The 19,931-nt window shown below is 27.9% G+C and overlaps 1 protein-coding gene across 3 annotated transcripts in view; it reads left to right on the forward strand.

Annotated features, from left to right (window-relative positions):
• The window catches only part of LOC127287478 (cytoplasmic FMR1-interacting protein), a 34,027-nt gene extending 17,817 nt beyond the window's left edge, over positions 1-16,210 (forward strand). For all 3 annotated transcript variants that reach the window (XM_051314429.1, XM_051314426.1, XM_051314428.1), the window contains 14 exons: positions 2,413-2,617; positions 2,736-2,950; positions 4,211-4,341; positions 4,451-4,621; positions 4,787-4,869; positions 5,304-5,372; positions 10,045-10,118; positions 10,653-11,058; positions 11,170-11,369; positions 12,768-13,297; positions 14,430-14,524; positions 14,615-14,853; positions 15,345-15,492; positions 15,574-16,210. In XM_051314429.1, the coding sequence (XP_051170386.1) occupies positions 2,413-2,617; positions 2,736-2,950; positions 4,211-4,341; positions 4,451-4,621; positions 4,787-4,869; positions 5,304-5,372; positions 10,045-10,118; positions 10,653-11,058; positions 11,170-11,369; positions 12,768-13,297; positions 14,430-14,524; positions 14,615-14,853; positions 15,345-15,492; positions 15,574-15,783 (2,776 nt within the window). In that variant the 3' untranslated portion in view covers positions 15,784-16,210. The remainder of the gene's footprint in view (positions 1-2,412; positions 2,618-2,735; positions 2,951-4,210; positions 4,342-4,450; positions 4,622-4,786; positions 4,870-5,303; positions 5,373-10,044; positions 10,119-10,652; positions 11,059-11,169; positions 11,370-12,767; positions 13,298-14,429; positions 14,525-14,614; positions 14,854-15,344; positions 15,493-15,573) is intronic.
• Positions 16,211-19,931: the final 3,721 nt, after the last annotated feature.

The raw sequence follows: 19,931 nt of genomic DNA on the forward strand, positions 1-19,931 counted from the left end.
AAATTTAGTTTTTCCTTTAATTACCAGTTCCTTAAGAAATTAAACATAAATTAAGCTTCGAATTATGTTTGTTTTACAATTTCAAAACAACACCTTATTTTGGTGGTGAGTGGTGAGTAGTGTCAAGTTGCAATTTGATAATCAAGTACACATTTTTACCAATTTCTGTCTTGCAATTTTTTCGTTCTTGTAACTTTCATAGGGTGATTTAATTCTTCATTCACTAAATTGAGTGAAAATTGAGTTGAAAATTCGTATGAGGAAATGAATTTCTCAATACATTTTGTTCACCCCAACTCGAACGTACGTACATGTGAAAAATGTTTTGAAAGTTAATTAACTTTTATGAACAGTGCAGAATGTACGTATCTCGCATACTCCGAATCAAAACTACTTAAGGGGGAGGTAACTTTTAGAACTCACTTAAGTCTACTTTTGTGAGTTTCCAGAAGAATATAAATAATAATAAAATATTAATTAATCTCTCGATTACATGACTTCCATTTTTGATAAAATGTTTCTATATTTAATAACGTTTCAATATTGTATTTCGTTTTTTGAAAAATCATGTAAACTGTCACAGGCAAGTTCTAAACGTAACCTCAAACTTAAGTAGTTTTGATCCGGAGTATACGAGATACGTACATTCTGCACTGCTCATAAAAGTTCATTAACTTCCGAAAAAGTCTCACAAATTAAGTACATTTTGAACAGAACATTTAATTTACGTAACTTCTAAAATATTTTTCACTTATACGTACGTTCGACTTGGGGTGAACTATTATTGTCAATCTCTGTTGTTTTATAGAACTTATTTCAGGCCGCATTAAACTTTACTTGATAAAGTAGGCTTAGCTTTGGTTATGGTTGCGAAATAAGGTGTTGCAACCTTCAGTTTTCCATATAAAAACTTAAAAATCTTTTATTTTACCAAAGAACTGCATTTTAAGTCATTGACGCAATATAAATTCTTGGTACTTATTTTAGCTATATTGTTGTACGTATATAGTTCTATCAATTCAGCATGTCAGAGTCGACTTACATTTTTTTATGATATTAATGAAAGTGGAAAACAAGGAATGATAAGGGATTATTTTATTAATTTAAAAGAACCGACTCATGCCAAACACACCCGCTCCATGGAGTTATCGACGCGTATACGAGACTCAAACTTTCAATACAAATTGAAGTTATGTAATTTGAATTTGATTATCAATTCGATTTATTAATTATTTAATGAATTTTATCTGTAAGAAGTTGTTTACTTTTTATTTTAATTTTCTTATAAATTTTGTCTTCATAAAAAAAACTGATGAGGCAGCAATAATAATGTGCCTAACTCATTGCGAAATAATAGTAAAATAATGAATGGTGATTACAGTGCTATACCAGCATTGTAACACATTTATATTTTACACTACCGTCCGAAATTGTGCGAACTCTGCTTTTTCAACAACTATAAAACTGTTCAAATCTTCAAAAATATTAAAACTAAAATTTTTTCCTCTTTATTTTATTAAAGCTAATAAAATTCTGAAAGAAATGACACCTTGACAAAGAGAATATGTTAATTTTTCAATTAGATATCTAAGAAAAACCCAATTTTCAATGTTTTTACTATTTTTTTTATTTCTCTGGCAAAAATTAATATTTTTAAACGTTCTTAGGCTCATTGAAATCGTATTTTGTTATGCAATTTAAATTATATAAAACAATTTATGTACACATTCTTCCCTAGCGTATGCAAACCGTGAAAGTTGGCTCATAAAATGTCAAAAAATTGTGATTAATATTTATATGACAAAAAATGATCAGTAAAATGTATAAATCTTAAATTTACTTACATAAATCAGAGAAGTTTAGAATGATATATTTACTTGATTTTTAAACATTATATTTTATTGTAGAATTAAATTTAAATTTTTTGACATTTTATGAGCCAACTTTAACGGTTTGCATACGCTAGGGAAGAATGTGTACATGAATTGTTTTATATAATTTGAATTGCATAACAAAATACGATTTCAATGAGCCTAAGAACGTTTAAAAATATTAATTTTTGCCAGTGAAATAAAAAAAATAGTAAAAACATTGAAAATTGGGTTTTTCTTAGATATCTAATTGAAAAATTAACATATTCTCTTTGTCAAGGTGTCATTTCTTTCAGAATTTTATTAGCTTTAATAAAATAAAGAGGAAAAAATTTTAGTTTTAATATTTTTGAAGATTTGAACAGTTTTATAGTTGTTGAAAAAGCAGAGTTCGCACAATTTCGGACGGTAGTGTACATACTAAAAATTTAAATAATATGGAAATGTATCTTTCTGAAGCGCGGATTGAATTAAAAATAAAACAACACCATTTGGTTCGCTATACATATAATTAATACAAAATATATTTACTTTGGATCAGATATAGTAATGAAGTGACAACAACGTACAAAGAATGTGGAAGTGATGCAGAAAACAGAGAAACCGCTGAACTTGCATTACGAGGACTTCAGTTATTGTCTCAATGGACAAGTGTTGTTACAGAACTTTATAGTTGGAAATTGCTGCACCCGACAGATCATCATATGAACAAAGAATGTCCTCAAGAAGCAGAGGAATACGAAAGGGTATATTACACAAGTGTCTTTTTCTCAATTTAATTTACCTAATTGCTTCTTGATAGAGGGTGCAAAGTAACTGAAAATTATGCATTATAATCTGTGGTATTTTCATGTCTTTTTTTAGGCCACAAGATATAATTATACGGCTGAAGAAAAATTCGCTCTAATTGAAGTGATTGCCATGATAAAAGGACTTCAAGTTTTAATGGCGAGAATGGAAACAGTTTTCGTCGATGCCATTCGACGAAATATTTATGCTGAGCTTCAAGATTTTGTTCAACTCATGTTAAGAGAACCTCTTAGAAAAGCAATTAAAAATAAAAAGGATCTGATCAGAAGGTTAGTAATTATTGTATTTGTATGTTGTTATTTAACCATGAAAAGCCTAATATAGCTGGCTCCAACATAAAAACCTAATTGGGGTAGAAAACTACCGAGTCAATCCTTTATATTTCTACCGAAGTCGTTGAAAACTAATTTTTAAACATTATGATACTCTGCAGAAATGATCTCAAAGGTATTAAGATCACGAAATGATAAGAGTTTTAATAAAATATTTATTATTGACTTTAAAATATGAATTTAAAATGTACGAGATGCTGAAAACTGTCAGTTTTTTAGCCAGTAGAAGATATTCGAGAAAATATATGATTTACCACAAAAGTGACAAAAACATTATTGCAATTCATTAAGAGTGATTAAATTTATTAAATTGATTTCTGGATTTAAAGATATGAAATAATAAATAAAATATCATTTTTAAGTTCACCTGTCAAATAACCTAATTTTACGATTTTCAACGATTAATTATAAGATTAAGGGAAATCATTAAATTAAATGAAAACTTACCAAATATAAAACCATTGCAATTAACTTTTAGATTTTCCTTACACATTTCCACTTTTTTCTTCATAATTACAAAAAATTTAAAAATTAAAATCGACAATTTGATGATTTTCGCGATATTTGAATGCCAATAACTTTTTTCAGTAGAAACAATAAATATGAAATTTTGGAAATATTTTGATAGACAATACACACACACCGAAACCTTTACTTATTTTTTAAGATAAATAAAATAAAAATTTATTTATTTTTGAGGTCATATTGACAATAATTTCTTCTCAAGTTGAAGTTGGTTTGCAGGTGTCGAGTCTTGAAGTAAATTCAACTATTTTTTATTTCGTGATCTTATTATCTTCGAGATTATTCCTGCAAAGTATTATAATTTTTAAAAATTATAGTTGCCAATGACTTTGGTTGGAATATAATGGACTAACCCTTCGGTTTTTAATAAAGAAAAAAACCTTTTTTTAATTTTTTGACTTCACAAAAAATGTGATCAATAAGTTTAAAAAAAACTTACGTAAATAATTCGTGAGACAGAGCAAGGGGAGTATTTTGAATTTTCTTCGAGGTAATTTTCTACCCCAGTTCGACTTTCTATAGAGTTGACATTTATTTATTGTTTCTCACAGTACATCTTCCATTTTTTGTAATTTACATATTTTCATCTTGTAAATTATATTTTAACTTGAATTTTAAATTAAAGTGCAACTGGATTCCATCATTTTTCACTTTTTAAAAATTTATTTTCAGTATTATTGTTTCTGTGAGGGAAACTTGTGCTGACTGGCATTTTGGTGTAGAGCCACTTAGTGATCCTGCCTTAAAGGGGAAAAAAGATCCTGATAATGGATTTGGAATTAAAGTTCCAAGGAGAAATGTCGGTAAGTTTTGTTTAAATTTTTTGTTTAATAATTTTTTTTCCTGGGGTCTTGAAAATTCAATAAATATTTTTTGTTTCAAATTAAATAATGATAATTTTCTTTATTTTAGGACCAAGCTCAACACAGCTTTATATGGTACGAACGATGCTGGAATCTTTAATAGCTGATAAAAGCGGAGGAAAGCGAACGTTGAGAAAGGATATTGATGGACAATATCTTGTGCAAATTGATCAATTTCATAAAACCAGTTTCTATTGGAGTTATCTGCTTAATTTTAGCGGTTAGTAAAAATGTTTACTTAATTTCTTGAAATTATGGAATACTTAAAAAAACTAAGTTGGTAGGTAAAATAAGAGTGGACACTTTTAAGATTTTTGTATTAGTCCACCTTGAAAATATCAAATTTTCATTTACAATTATGTTTAACAATTCAATTTTTTTATAGAATCTTTGCAAAACTGTTGTGATCTTTCTCAGTTGTGGTATAGAGAATTCTATCTTGAAATGACAATGGGCCGAAAAATTCAAGTGAGTAAACTTATTCAAATATTTTGAGAATGATATATTTCAGTTAAAAGAAATATCAGTTGCTTTATGAAAAAGACGCTACTTAAATCGTAACATGACAAATCAAAAGTTAATAATAATTTGTATTTTATTTAATTTAAAAAAAAGTTATACTTACATATTTTATAAAAAATTTAAATTTATTAAATTAATATTAAGCTATGATTTTAAAGTTTTTAAAAAGTTTTTAATTAAATTGAAATAAACTGTTAAGAAAATTTTAATATATTTTTGTTGTGATTTTAAAGAAACAATGGATTTGTTTCGTTACGTGAGTGGCGCGTCGAGTCTTTTGTTTTTCTTCTATTCTTTCTCTACAAATTGCTTTTGTTTTGTATGAATTTATCGATTTTGGTAAATATACTGAAACTTTGTATGACTGCTTTCGTGAATAGAAATGCCAAGTGCGGCACCAACACAATGAAGAATGCAGCGACTTGATCACCATGGAAAAACGCATTCAGGTACTTTATTCACTAACAATCATCTGATTTTTATTCATGACTTTTCTTTAATTTATTTGCTTTACACATGTAAACAGTGAAATCTCATTGAAAGAGAACTAACTTCTATGCATCCCACGCAGCATATAATATTTTATAACTATTTCATTGAAAGATTTTAAATACTTATAATTTTATTCTTAATTATTTATAAAAAAAAAGAAAAGTACAATACATAAGAAGCGACATCGGAAATGACATCGAATCCGATGTCGGTTCTTATGTAAAAATTTTCAATTGCGTACATTTTATACTTCAGTTATTTACCTACATACAATTCTAAAAAGTATATATGAAGGGTAGAATGACAAAAGGGGTCAAGCGCCAATTCACTGTTTTTACAGGAAGTAAAAAAAACATTTTTAAAAATTTTGCAGGTCATTTAAAAAAAAACTGAGAAAACCGTTTCGATATATTAGTATGTTTTAATAAATAGACAACAATTTGTTGAAATAAACCTACATATTAACGATAAAATTAAAAAAAAACTGTGGTGCCTTGAGGTTATATCAACTGCGCACATTTTCTTTAAGCATTATTTATAAAAAAAATATACAGTTTGAAGAAAAACTGGAAAATTAGTTTCTTTCTATGGAATCGACGAAATGAATAGAAAAAAAAATTCCTTTAAAAAATTGTTTGTTTTCAAGAAAATTACGAATTAATTGCTTGCTTTGGAATTGAGCAATACTTTCATCTTTAAATTCAATTGTTCACTTAGTATAACCATAAAAATATTTAAAAATTAATAACAAAATGATTTTAAAATTGTTTAAAATTGAAAATACATTATTATTATTATTAATTTTATTAATTAAAATATTATTAAAATAAAATTAAAATAAAACCTAAAAAAATAATATTTTTTTTTTATTTTGATAATATTATTGACTCATCACTTTCTTTTGTTTTTCAATCAGGTTGCAATAAAGTAAATTTGAGGCTATTTTATTAATTTAATTTTTTTAAAAACTGATTTAAATACGCAATAAAAAAGGAAATCCTTCTACTAAAATGTGTAAATGAATTTTCTTGATTTTTTTATGCAAAAACCTCATTTTCGATAAATTGGCGCTTGACCCCTTTTGTCATTCTACCCTTCATATATGTTCTCAATATTTCTTCAAAAAAAAAAATATTCTTTTACGGTTTCATTGTACAATTTGTATTTTGCTAAAGTTCTGTGTTATTCTACTATTCATTTTTGCATTAAATTGCATCGTATGACAGCATTATTCTTGCATATTGCATGCTACTTCTGCAGTTATTAAGAAAAAATGCAATAATTTTCAATGTGAAAAAATATATCCAGGAAGATAACACAGACTCACAAAAAAAATTGTTGGAGTTCAGGGATCAGAGTATCTAACTTCTTTGTACTTGGAAACTAGGTTAATTTTGTGTCGCTGATTACGAATCTGAAGTCAGATTTTTAAAATTCAAAATGGCGAATTTAATGTGGGCAACAAATTTTTAAAAAATTAATATATTTTCAAGAATTGTGGTATCTACAGTTTCTTGGAGTTGTTGATAAAGATTATGTAGTACAAAAAGCTGTAGATTCATAATTTTGAATATTAAAAATAAGTATTAACAAGCCCAAAAAGTCCCTAGTAACAAATTTTATGAAAATCTATTAATCTTAAGGAAAATTTATAAAAATTGACCAATTTTTAAAAAATTTGCTCACCATTTTAGATCCGCCATTTTGAATTTTGAAAATCTTACTTCAGATATTTAATCAATTAATTAATCAAATCAAACTTTGAATTTAAAAAACCTTGAATTATTAAAAAAATTTTGAATAATATTTATAATTAAAAATACTATAAAAGTCATAGTTTCAGATAAACGGTTAAAATTCAAAATTTAGAGGAAAAATTCAAATCCAAAAAATTAAATTATTGTGTTAAAAGCAATAATTTTAATTTAGTAAAAAAAAATATTTAAAAATGACAAAGTGGAAGCGAATTTAAAAAATTTTGCAAAAAACAGGGAAAAAAGGAAAAAGGAACAGTAATTTCTTAAGAGAGAGTTTCAATAAAAAGTTTTTACTGTTTCACGGTACCATGGAAACAATTTTATCCCTCAAGTTGCGTCATTTTGCCGATTTTTGTTGCAACTTGTTCGGGGCACCTCACTGAACATTTTTTAAAAAGAAAAACCAAAATCCGTCGGGCGCTATAAATTCGATACAGAAAATTTGAAAACTTTAAAAAAGTGCCGGTGAGATTGATTACACAGCCACACAAAAAAAAAGTACCCGGGCCGGGGAATGAGACCACCATTTCTTGATGTATTTTGATGCGCTGAACACGAATCTGAAGTCCGTTTAGCTCCATCACGTCAGGATTTTGACACAACCTCAAAAAACATAGCTGATTTTAAATGACAGGAAAAATTTTTTAAATAATGGCACATTTGCTTGAATCTTGTTACTCGGGGGTTTTTGGGGTCGCTGATTACGAACTTAACGTCAGATTTATAAAATTCAAAATGGCGGATCCAATATGGCGACGAATTTTTAAAAAGTAGTTGGATTTTTACAAAAATTGGTATCATGGGGGTTTTTTTGGAGTCGCTGATTACGAATTTAACGTCAGATTATTCAAATGTAAAATGGCAGATATAGTACGGTGGTCAAATATCTTTATGTTTCTACATGTGTCTGCATCCAGGACACCTCCACGTGGTGACGGTGGGCAACGGAGTTTGTCCGCTATCCGGCTAAGTCCCTGGATAATGGCTTTGATGCCGTCATGGCAGACACACGTAGGAAACGTATTACGATGCAGGGACTCGGAACCCCAGTATCGGCCAAGTTACATAAAAATTCAACTATTTTTAAAAAATTCGTCCGCCATATTGGATCCGCCATTTTGAATTTGAATAATCTGACGATAAATTTGTAATCAGCGACTCCCGAAACCCCTAAATACCAATTTTCATAAAAATCCAACTACTTTTTAAAAATTCGTCGCCATAGTGGATCCGCCATTTTGAATTTTATAAATCTGACGTTAAGTTCGTAATCAGCGACCCCAAAAACCCCCGAGTAACAAGATTCAAGCAAATCTGCCATTATTTAAAAAATTTTTCCTGTCATTTAAAATCAGCTATGTTTTTTGAGGTTATGTCAAAATCCTGACGTGATGGAGCTAAACGGACTTCAGATTCGTGTTCAGCGCATCAAAATACATCAAGAAATGGTGGTCTCATTCCCCGGTCCGGGTACTTTTTTCTTTTTGTGTGGCTGTGTTACAGTTTTCAGGATTTTCTAGGATTCCTCTTTCTTAAACTCCAAAGCTTATGTTAGATTCCAATTCTACTAAAAGTTCTCTATAAGAATTATGTTTTTGCATAATTTTTTGATTTTTGACTAATAAAAATTGAATTTAATTAATTTATACAGGGTGTATCAAAAAAACTGGGACGGTTGAATATCTCTTAAGGATTTTATTTCATAGAAAAACAAAAAGTTGTTCAGAATAAAAAATATGGGTCTCGCGAGACCAATATTTTTTATTCTGAAAAACTTTTTCCTTTGCCGCTTTTCTCTAAAATAAAATCCTTAAGAGATATCCAACCGTCCCGGTTTTTTATATACCCTGTATGTAATCAGAAAAACTAGTTTTTTTTAAATCGTCGATAAAAACACAAAAATTAAAATAAAAAAAGCGCCCTACGCATTTTGGTTTCTCTTTTTGGAAAATGTTAAGTGAGGTGTCCCGAACAAGTTGGAACAAAAATCAGTGAAAGGATGCAATTTTTTAGGGTTGAAATTATTTCCAGTGTACAGTGTTTTCTGTTTTTAAAAGATTTTAAACTAAAAATTTCAAATATAATTCAATTATCAAAGAATTAATTTAAAATTATGAAATAATTAAGTTTGTTTAGATAATAAATTTAAATCATGTTTTTAAAAATAATTGAATTTTTGAATATATTGAATTATAAAGAAGTAAGTAATGGATATTTTGTAAAATTTGGTTGAAAGCTTTCAAAATAATTGACTTTTTATAAAGAATCTCATTAAAACTGTTGAAAATATATAATTGAATTTTTTTTATGAATTTGAATTGTTCTTCTTACAATGTACATAAACATAATTTTCATTTGAACGAATTTTTATTAACAAAAGTTTTATTAATAAAATTCACATTTTATAAAAAATAACCAAATTCGAAAATGTTAGGAAAAACATAAAATATAGCCTAGATGTCAGGGAAAATTATAAAGGAAATTTTTTGTCAATCCTTAATTGAAAGCCCTCTGCAATTTTCTCCATGAGGAATTTATGAAAATCACAATTGAATAACAAAAAGAGATGACAGAAAATGTAATGTTCACGTCATCTAATGTAATTTAGTCATTTATACAATTATTTGTAAGTTTATACGTATCAAATGTCGAAAAAGTAATCGATATATAATTGGATTCACTGCAAAAAGTTTTTCAACAGAAAGTTGAAGGATATTTTTAAAAATCAAAGAATCTTCCTTAATAACTTGGTGACGGTCCTTTATTAGGTTTTAATGTGTATTATTTATAGAAATGTATTACGCTTTGTGAGTTTTTAAGGTTTTTAATTCATACTTGAGAAATAATATTTTTGACTTTATTTTTCTTACAGTTTCCCATTGAAATGTCAATGCCCTGGATTTTAACTGACCACATTTTAAGAAGCAAGGAGCCATCAATGATGGAGTAAGTTTAATAGTCAATTATTATCTTTTTTTTTAAATAAAAAAGAAATATTAGCAAGCAGCATTTATACATTTGTTGAAAAAAAATTACCAACAAAAACAAAATCTTTAAAATAAATATCATTAAATTTAAAAAATTTTAAACAATTTAATCCATTTCAATTTATATAATTTTAAATTTAAATATTACAATCAAATATTTAAAATTTATAACAGGTTGGTGCACCCCTACTAAATTACTTTTTGAAAAATCTTTTCGTAACTTCAGGACAAATTTTTTAGTTTCTTGGTCTACTATAATTCATTTAAAAAGATTATTTGCAATGTTTATTAATTAATTTATTGTTAAATAGTTTAAAAGAAATTATTGTTTTAAATATTTTTGTCTTGGAAATTTTAGAATTAAATATATATATATATTTTAAAAAAGTGCTTTAGATGAGTGTGCGAGCCTGTAGACTCGCATTCAATGGTTCAAGTATCAAATCTTCTCTTAATTTAGAGTAAAATTTAAAGAATTAAAGTTTTGTTTCAGGTATGTTTTATATCCTCTGGATCTGTATAATGACAGCGCTCTATATGCTTTAACAATTTTCCGAAAACAATTTCTTTATGATGAAGTTGAGGCTGAGGTAAATTTGTGTTTTGATCAGTTCGTTTATAAATTAAGCGAACAGATATTTGCTCATTACAAACAATTGGCTGCTAGCATTCTTTTGGATAAGAGATTTAGAGTTGAATGCATCACATTAGGAGCATATTTATTACCTTATCCCAGAGCCAATAGATATGAAACATTATTAAAGCAAAGACATGTTCAATTATTGGGAAGGAGTATTGATTTAAACAAATTAATTACACAAAGAATTAATGCTGATATGCAAAAATCTTTAGACCAGGCAATTAGTAAATTCGAATCTGGAGACATCACTGGAGTTGTTGTAAGTAAAAAAAAACTTTTTAATCGTTGATTATCAATTTGATTTTGTAAATATGTAATTAATATTTGTCTTGATTTTAAAAATATATTTCAATCACTGAAACATTTTAAGGAACTGGATGGACTTTTACAAGTAAATCGCCTTACTCATAAATTGTTGAGTAAATGGTTGGCTTTAGACGAATACGATGCAATGTTCCGAGAAGCAAATCACAATGTTCTCGCTCCTTATGGAAGAATAACTCTCCATGTTTTTTGGGAACTTAATTATGATTTTCTTCCAAATTATTGCTATAATGCAGCAACTAACAGGTAAAAATGTTCAAATTTTTTTATTAAAAATTCTTTAAAATTCAATTACTGTTTAAAATTTTGTTAATAATTTTCAGCAATTCAAATTTACAACAATTACAATTAATAAATTAATTTTTATCAAAAATATTTTAATCAAGTTCTTTGAAAATTCTATTATTTAAATATTTGCCAAAATTTTGAATTCGAATAATTTGTACAATGACTTTGAATTTTTTTTCTCTTAATGTAACTTTAAATTATTTTTCAAAATTTATCCTACTGAATTGAAATCTTGAAAATTTTTTATAGTTTAATTCTGAAATTTAAAAAAAAGTTCATGGAAATGTTCATGTGAAACATTCTTATTATAGAATTAGAAAAAATTTATTTCATTTCTAGTAATGAAAATCAACTAAAACGACTTCTTTCTCTTTCTAAAGTTAATCCGAAGCCTGAATTAGGAAAATTGGAAATTTTTTTTAACAGAAAATTAATTTTAAAATTTAATTTAAACAAATTTATTTGAAATAAATTAAAAATTTCAGTTTCTTTGAAAAATATGAATAAAATCAAGTTTTCTATATTTTACAAGACCGTTTTCAGTTTGATAAAATAAAAAATTACCTGCATTTTTCAAGAAAAAAATTAGTTTAAAAGTAATTTTCATTCTGTGGAAAATTAATTTTAAAATAAGTTTAAAAAATAAAAAGCGTTTATTTATTATATGTATGCAATTCAAATTTTTATAAAACATTGAAAATGACATTTAAAAAAAAATTAATTACTATACTGGTGAAATCTTTCCTTTAAATCTCACTTCCCTCTATAAATTTATCATCTTTTAAAAAATTTTGTTTCTATATAGAGAAATCTGGTGCGATTTACGCATGAGCATGTCCTTAGGAATATAGTAACAGACGCTTTCAAGAAAAAAATCCTAAGTGAGCGAGGTATTATTGTATGAGTCTCACCTGATATTCAGATGGAATCTTATAGTTTTTGCTTGGAAGTGTCCATGCTATATTCCTATGGACTTGCTCATGCGCAAATCGCAGCAGATTTCTCTCCGTGTACTTTATGTTTTAAGATGTTTTTTATTCATCAAGAAAATGGGTGGTATTAAATTTTTCCCCGGTAGTGTAATTTAAAACAACTTTAAAGCAGTTTGGTTAAAGAAAATATACATTTAGATTTTACTCTAATTTTTCCCTTTTTTCGAACAAAATTTCCCTTATTGTCCTTTTTTTTAGCAAATTTTATGCTATGAACCCTGAATGTTTGAAAATAATACAAATTGATAGAAGAAATAATTTTAAACATTGCAAATTTTTAAGGTTTAATGTGAATTTGAAAATATTAGATATTTAAATTAGTACGTTTTTCATTGAAATTTGTGAAAGGAAATTAAATTTTCAGATTCGTAAAATGTCATGGAATTCAGTTTGTGCAACCAGTGCACAGAGACAAACCTCCACAGATGTCTCATCATTATTTGTGGGGAAGCAAGCAATTAAATCTTGCTTATACAACACAATTTGGACAATATTCAGGTTTCGTTGGTCCCTATCATTTCCGGACGATGTGTAAGCTCCTTGGATATCAAGGAATTGCCGTAGTAATGGAAGAGTTGTTGAAAATCGTTAAATCATTAATTCAAGGCAGTCTTCTTCAGTTTACGAAAACATTAATGGAAGCGATGCCGAAAGTTTGCAAGCTCCCGAGATATGATTATGGATCTCCCGGAGTTTTGGGGTATTATCATGCACAACTGAATGACATTGTCCAATATCCAGACGCGAAAACAGAACTTTTCCACAACTTTAGGGAATTCGGGAATACTATTTTATTCTGCCTTTTGATGGAACAAGCGTTGTCACAAGAGGAAGTTTGTGACTTGCTGCATGCTGCTCCGTTTCAAAACATTTTACCAAGGCCTCATTGCAAAGGTGAGCAGTTTAAAATAACTTCATTATTAATATCAATATTCAAACTAACTCAACTAACAAAAATTTCAAATTCCTATCTTAAAAATACCCTTTTCGATTTGGCTCAAACTTAAACAAAAATTAAAATCTTCACTACACTATTAACTTGTATATTATAAAACTTATTTAAGTTTCATTTAGACTTTTAAAAAAGATACAAAATTCAAACAACCTAAAACAGAAATAATAAAAAAAAATAAATGTTCTAATTTATATAAAAAATTGAAAATTAAATTATAGTTATAGGGGAATTGGGGGCAAAACGGGATAGTTGCCTTTATTCACACATTAATGGGCCAATAATGGTCGTATTGCACATACTGTGGAAACAATATCACAGTTTTCAGGTGGTAAAAACATTGAAGGATTATACCCCCCTTTTTTTTAACCACGTTGTTTCGTGAAAAAAAACTGTTTTCGGTGATTTTCTTCTAACTTATCCATTCTTAATTTTTGAGTCATTTCGCATGAGGGGGCAAAATCGGATATGGAGTTTATTTTATCATATAATTAAAAACATATTATTGTAAGTACATGAGTTAATTAGTTTTGTGTAAATGTTTCATTTTTCTTGTAGAAGGTTAAAAAAATTATAAAATAAAGACAAGTAGAGAAAATTGGTTAGAAGAGAGCATGAAAAATGCAGTGGGCGAAAAATGGGTTTCAACTTAGCAGCAAATATATTTTCTGTCCCTCAAATCATTTTGGAAAAAAGGTGAAGATGCAACCTTCACTTTTGAAGATTGCAAGCAATAATAGGTTGATATTTTTGTAAACACCAGCTTGTTTCTTTAGGTATCCCATTTTGCCCCCAGGGGAGACAAGATGGTCATATTTCACTTTTCTACGTTTTGTTAATTTTATGTTTTATTATGTAACAAATGTTCCTAATAAGATTGTGCCATGGAAGGTTGATTCCCAAAGATGATTATTGTAATAAATAATAAAATATAGATATAGTAATGTTAGTTTTATTGAGTTTCAAACGTTAACTATCCCATTTTGCCCCTATGTCCCCTAATTAGATAGTTTAAACAAGCACCGAAAGAAAAATTCAAAATTATAATTTTGATGTATTCTTTTTATGAAATAGAGGGAGAAAAACCAGAGACGAAACAGAAAAGACTGGAATCAAAATATGCGGCGCTTCAAATTGTTCTAAATGTCGATAAACTTGGAACTGCAAAAGTAAATGACTTTTTTTATTTAATGTTACACATTTCACATTTTCTATTTAATTTTACAATAATCTTAATTTAAAAAAACTAATTATTGTAGCAAGCCATGATAGCAAGGGAAGGAGATTTGTTAACTAGAGAAAGACTTTGCTGTGGACTTTCGATTTTTGAAGTTGTACTAAGTAGACTCAGAAGTTTTTTGGATGATCCAATTTGGGTTGGACCACCTCCAGCAAACGGAGTAATGAATATCGACGAATGTACTGAATTTCACAGACTATGGAGTGCCCTTCAATTTGTTTACTGCATTCCCGTGGGAGAAACGGAATTCACTGTTGAGTAAGTAGGCCTTTTTTACAATGTTGCTCATAATCATAATTTGAAAATATTTCTATGAAACATTTTTATTAAGAAATAAATATATAACTCATTTAATTTCTAATAATATAATGTTTGTTAACTAATTGAATTTTTTAAAAATAAAAAATCAACTTTTTTCCTATGTAAACTAACTAAAACGACTTATTTTATTGATTTTATATTAATATGCCTTATATTTGATAAATACCTAAAATTAGTTTGCCATATGTAAAATATGATCCTACATTTCTAATCTATAATTTAAAGAATAAATGTCTATAGTATACATAAGTGTAACGCTTCAAATGCTACCAAACGAAGTTAGGTATGCGCGCGAGATCGCTCTGTTCATTCACTTTTTTGTTATTTTAATTCAATCAACTTTACCACTTTTTGGTAAAAAAAATGTTGAAAAAATGTGCATTTACACGAGTTTTCCCCCTTAATTCTAAATAAATGAAATATTACAGGCAATTATTTGGAGAAGGTTTGCATTGGGCGGGATGTGTAATGATTGTTCTTCTTGGCCAACAAAGAAGATTCGAGGCTCTCGATTTTTGCTATCACATTCTTCGAGTTCAAAGAGTTGACGGTAAAGACGAAAACGTCAAAGGAATTGTAAGTGAAGTCAATTAAAAATAGATCGACACTTTTTAAATTTTAAGTGAATAATTTTTTAATTAATTATTTTTCTAACAGCACCTGAAAAGAATGGTGGATCGAATCAGAAGATTCCAAGTTTTGAATTCGCAGATATTTGCTGTATTAAATAAGTACCTGAAAAGTGGAGATAGCGACGCCACGAGCGTCGAACACGTTCGCTGTTTTCCTCCACCAATTCATCCATCGCTTGCTCATGCGCAACACTATCACGCTCCCGAATATTTGCGACACATAAATCATCCTTAATATGCCAAAAAGTAATTTTAAGAATTTAAATGTTAGCGGTAGTTTAATCAATTTAATACTTTTTTAAAGAGGTATTTTAACTCAAAAGTGCAGTATTTTGTTAAATACATAAATTTCTTTTTTTACTTATTTAATTTAGATAAATTACATATAATCTGCGAAGCAAACTACATAACATCCTGGTTGAAAAAGGATAGAGATATATTTCTATCTTTGTTTGGCTAATCGAATTTCAAGTAAAAAAAACTAACTTTTATTAAAATTTAATAAATAAACCAAGAGGTCTGCGCCAAGTCAAACTTGAACAGCGGCGACATTTAACTGAAACATGACCTGCGGATGACGGTGTACTGATGTATTTATACAACTTTAGTTAAATTTCAGAAAATGTAAAAAATAAAATAAAAACAGCATAATACAAAATATAGCATTACTTGTATTTCTTTAAACAATTTTAAGTTCCTCTGGCATAAATCAATAAATAATATAAAGATTAAAGTTAGGCTATTTCTATTTCGCCCGCTCAGGCGAGCTAATTCATTTCTATTATTTCGCCCGCGACGGGCGAAATAGATACGATTGTGTGTAGTGGCTATTTCGCCCGTCGAAATGAATATATTTTAGAAGACGGGCAATAAGAAAACTAGATTATTTCGCCCGTTGAAAATAAAATCGAGTGTCTGGAAGACGGGCAAATATATTATTTCGTCCGTGAGATGTTAAAACAAAAACGGGCGAAATAATAAAAATAAAATTTTTCGCCCGTTAGGTATAAACAGCTGTTGTATATTTGTCTAATTAATTAACAAAAAATTTGAATTTCTGTAAAATAATTATTAGGGTCAGTCGGGGTAAATCCGAACGGGGGGTAAATCCGAACGCTAATTATTTCAGCTTAATTAAAATTTTTAAAAATAAGTTCGATATGAGAATTTTTACCTCAGATCCTCTTGAAGAGATTCTAAGTATTATCCCATTTTTTGTTTGTTAATTAGCAACAGCATAAACAAAGATAACAAGTATTGCAAAAAAGATTGAAAATCAAAGATGACACTCTTTCAGTATTTTGTCTCGTATTTGAAGAAAAAGAAGCTAAAAATTCATTTTATTATTTATAATTGTTTGTTATGAATACTAGAACAGAAACTATATTTGATTTTTGCCTTCTGTAAAATTTTATTAATAATATCAGACCGTTCGTATTTACCCAAGAAAATTGGAAAACTGGGGTAAATCCGAACGGTATTTTTAATAATTTTTTTTTACATCAAAGCCACACAAAATTGTTTTTATTTGATTACACTATTATTTTAACATTATAAAAGTACATAGAAAAAAGTTTTTCTTTCTATACGTATCCTCGTTAGTAATTAATAAGCAGAAACTTAATCTCTGTTCTCTCGAAGGAGTGTTTCAATTTTTTTGCCAAATGGTTTGTTGAAAAAAGTTTTTCAGGATCTTAATAAAATTTGGTATTCTACGGTTTTTGGGGTCGCTAATTACCAATTTCAAGTCAGTTTTTCAAAATTCAAAATGGCGGACGAGAATTAAAAAATTCATTGGATTCGCTCGAAAATTGTTACTCGGGGGGTTTCAGGGTTAGCAAATTTGATGATTTTTAAAAATAAGTTTTAGGAAAGTCCGCCATTTTGAATTTAAAAAATTTGACTTTTATTTTTGTATTTACATTCAATCACTCCAAAATACTTTCTGTACCAAGTTTTGCAAAAATCCGTTATGATTTGATAAAGTTATTGAAGGTTTTAATTGTGTAATGCATTTTAATTTTTAACCTGTTTGATTTTTGTATTTATATATGATGCATTATTACATAATAGGTTTATTATCGTATTTTTTTTGAGTTTTTATATAAGTTTAACAATTGCAATACTTTAAATTTATTTTCCCTAAGATTTTTCTGAAATACAGTGGCGTTCGTATTTACCCCCATATTTTAGGAAAGTTGCAAAGTATCGAGGTAAATACGAACGCTAAGTTTCCTGCGATTGTAATTTATCAAAAATTTTTTCTACCCCATAAAATTGTTCTATGGAAGTAAAGTAACAACTTCATGCACCAGAATACCGGAAGTATTTTTTTTTTAAAGAAAAAACTTATGTTATTGTTGAAACTTACTAAAAGCGTTCGGATTTACCCCAGTTGACCCTATATTGACTAACTACTTTATTTTAAAAAGGTTGTAAAAAATTATGGTCTTTTAATACGATAAAAATATATTCAATTATAAATTGTATAATTAAAAATTAACACATAAAATAATTAGGTTGAATAAATTATTTATTTTTTATATTATATTTATGTATTATTATATTTTATTTTAGCTTAAATTAATTGTAGTTAATGTAGAAAATCGGTGATAAGCAAGTGTTTCGAGCAAGAAGAAGGGATAGATTACCAACGTGAGAATCTTCTTCTTTTTTGTGGCTTCGACGAATCAGGCCAATCCTAGATACTGTAATATTCGTATATATTACTTATTGTCCGTGTATTATTTTGTTTCTGACAATTCCAAATTCCAAGCAGTGTCTTAACTACTTCTTCTTCTTCTTTTTTTGTGGCTTCGACTAGTCAGGCCAATTCTAGTATTCTGTAGTAATTAATGTCTGTATTTGATTGGATCAGTTTTCTGTGGACTTTTTCTGTGGTCGGTGATTGAGTTCTCGTTTTGTAACAGTGACGGATCATTGCCGTTCAGGCCCGAGGTTTTTGACTAAGTCGCCCCGATCACTGTTACTCAGTGCTGTAATAAATAATGAGTTTGCGCTTTAAATAAGAAATTTAAATTTAATTTATTGCAAGAAGTTGATAGAGAATTAATCGACTATTAGAATAATAAAAAGAATGGAAGAATAAATGCAAATTGATTGAAAAATAAAATTAGAGAAACAATTATTTGATTGTTTTGATATGAAGATTTTATTTTTGAATCAAAACAAATATACAATTAACTAAAGTTAATAATTACGTAATATAGAAAAGAAAGGGTTTTTCTGCAGTTTCCCCTTTTGCTAGAAAATTGTTCTAGGTGAATACGAGTACTAATAATTATTGCTGCAGAGAATTGAGTCTTGATTGAAAGTTAATTAATTAAAAATAAAAGCGGTAAATTTAAACTTAAATTTAGGTTCTTTGAAAATTAAGAAAAATTAATATAAATAATTAAAATATACATAAATATATATATATGTATTCGAATAAACGCAACAATTTTAATTTGTAAACCTGGAAAATTTTGAGAAAATAAAATAAAATACTAAATTAAAGAAATCAATACATAAAAGGGAAAAGAGAGTAAACAAGTTAAAATTGATGCGTAAGTTAAGTCGTTAAATGACGGTTATCTAAGTAAACAAGTAGGGGGTCCTTTATGTTTATTTCATATACATTATGCTTCCTCATTGTGTGAAGCAAAAAATTCGCTTCCTCGTGAAGGAAGCAATGAATTTGTCCAATTCAATTGATTGATTTAAAAACTTTCGAATTAAAAATGTTTTAAATTAATTAAATTTTTTGAAAAATAAAGAAAATTTTAATTAATTTTGAGTGTAACATAAACTTTATATATACGAATCGATTCGTTTTAATGCAAGGAATACAATTATTTTATTCATCAACTTGAATTTAAAAAAAACACAACATTTTTTAGCTAAAATATGAATTTTCGATTTTTCAATTTTTATTAATTCTCAAATTTTAAATCAAATCTATACTTTATATATACCAACCAATTCGTTTCAATGCAGGGAATAAAATTATTTCATATATAAACATGAATTTAAATAAACACATCATTTTTTAGCTAAAATGAGAATTTTTGATTTTTTAACTTTCTTTACCCACACAGCACAACATCTTACACCAGGCCTACAGCAGGCTTACATGTAAGGTTTGTAAGGTAACATCGTAAGCCCATAGTAGACTTACAGTAAACCTAAAATGTCCGCCTTACAGTAAGCTTACATGGTAGGGTCGAGGTAAGCTTACATGGTAGGGTCGAGGTAAGCTTACACGGTAAGGTCGAGGTAAGCTTACACGGTAAGGTCGAGGTAAGCTTACATGGTAGGGTCGAGGTAAGCTTACACGGTAAGGTCGAGGTAAGCTTATGAGTAAAGGCTGTGGTAAGGTTA

Source organism: Leptopilina boulardi, unplaced genomic scaffold (assembly GCF_019393585.1).
Source record: "Leptopilina boulardi isolate dan_hultmark-lab unplaced genomic scaffold, ZJU_Lbou_2.1 LbouV2_371, whole genome shotgun sequence".
Taxonomy (NCBI): domain Eukaryota; kingdom Metazoa; phylum Arthropoda; class Insecta; order Hymenoptera; family Figitidae; genus Leptopilina; species Leptopilina boulardi.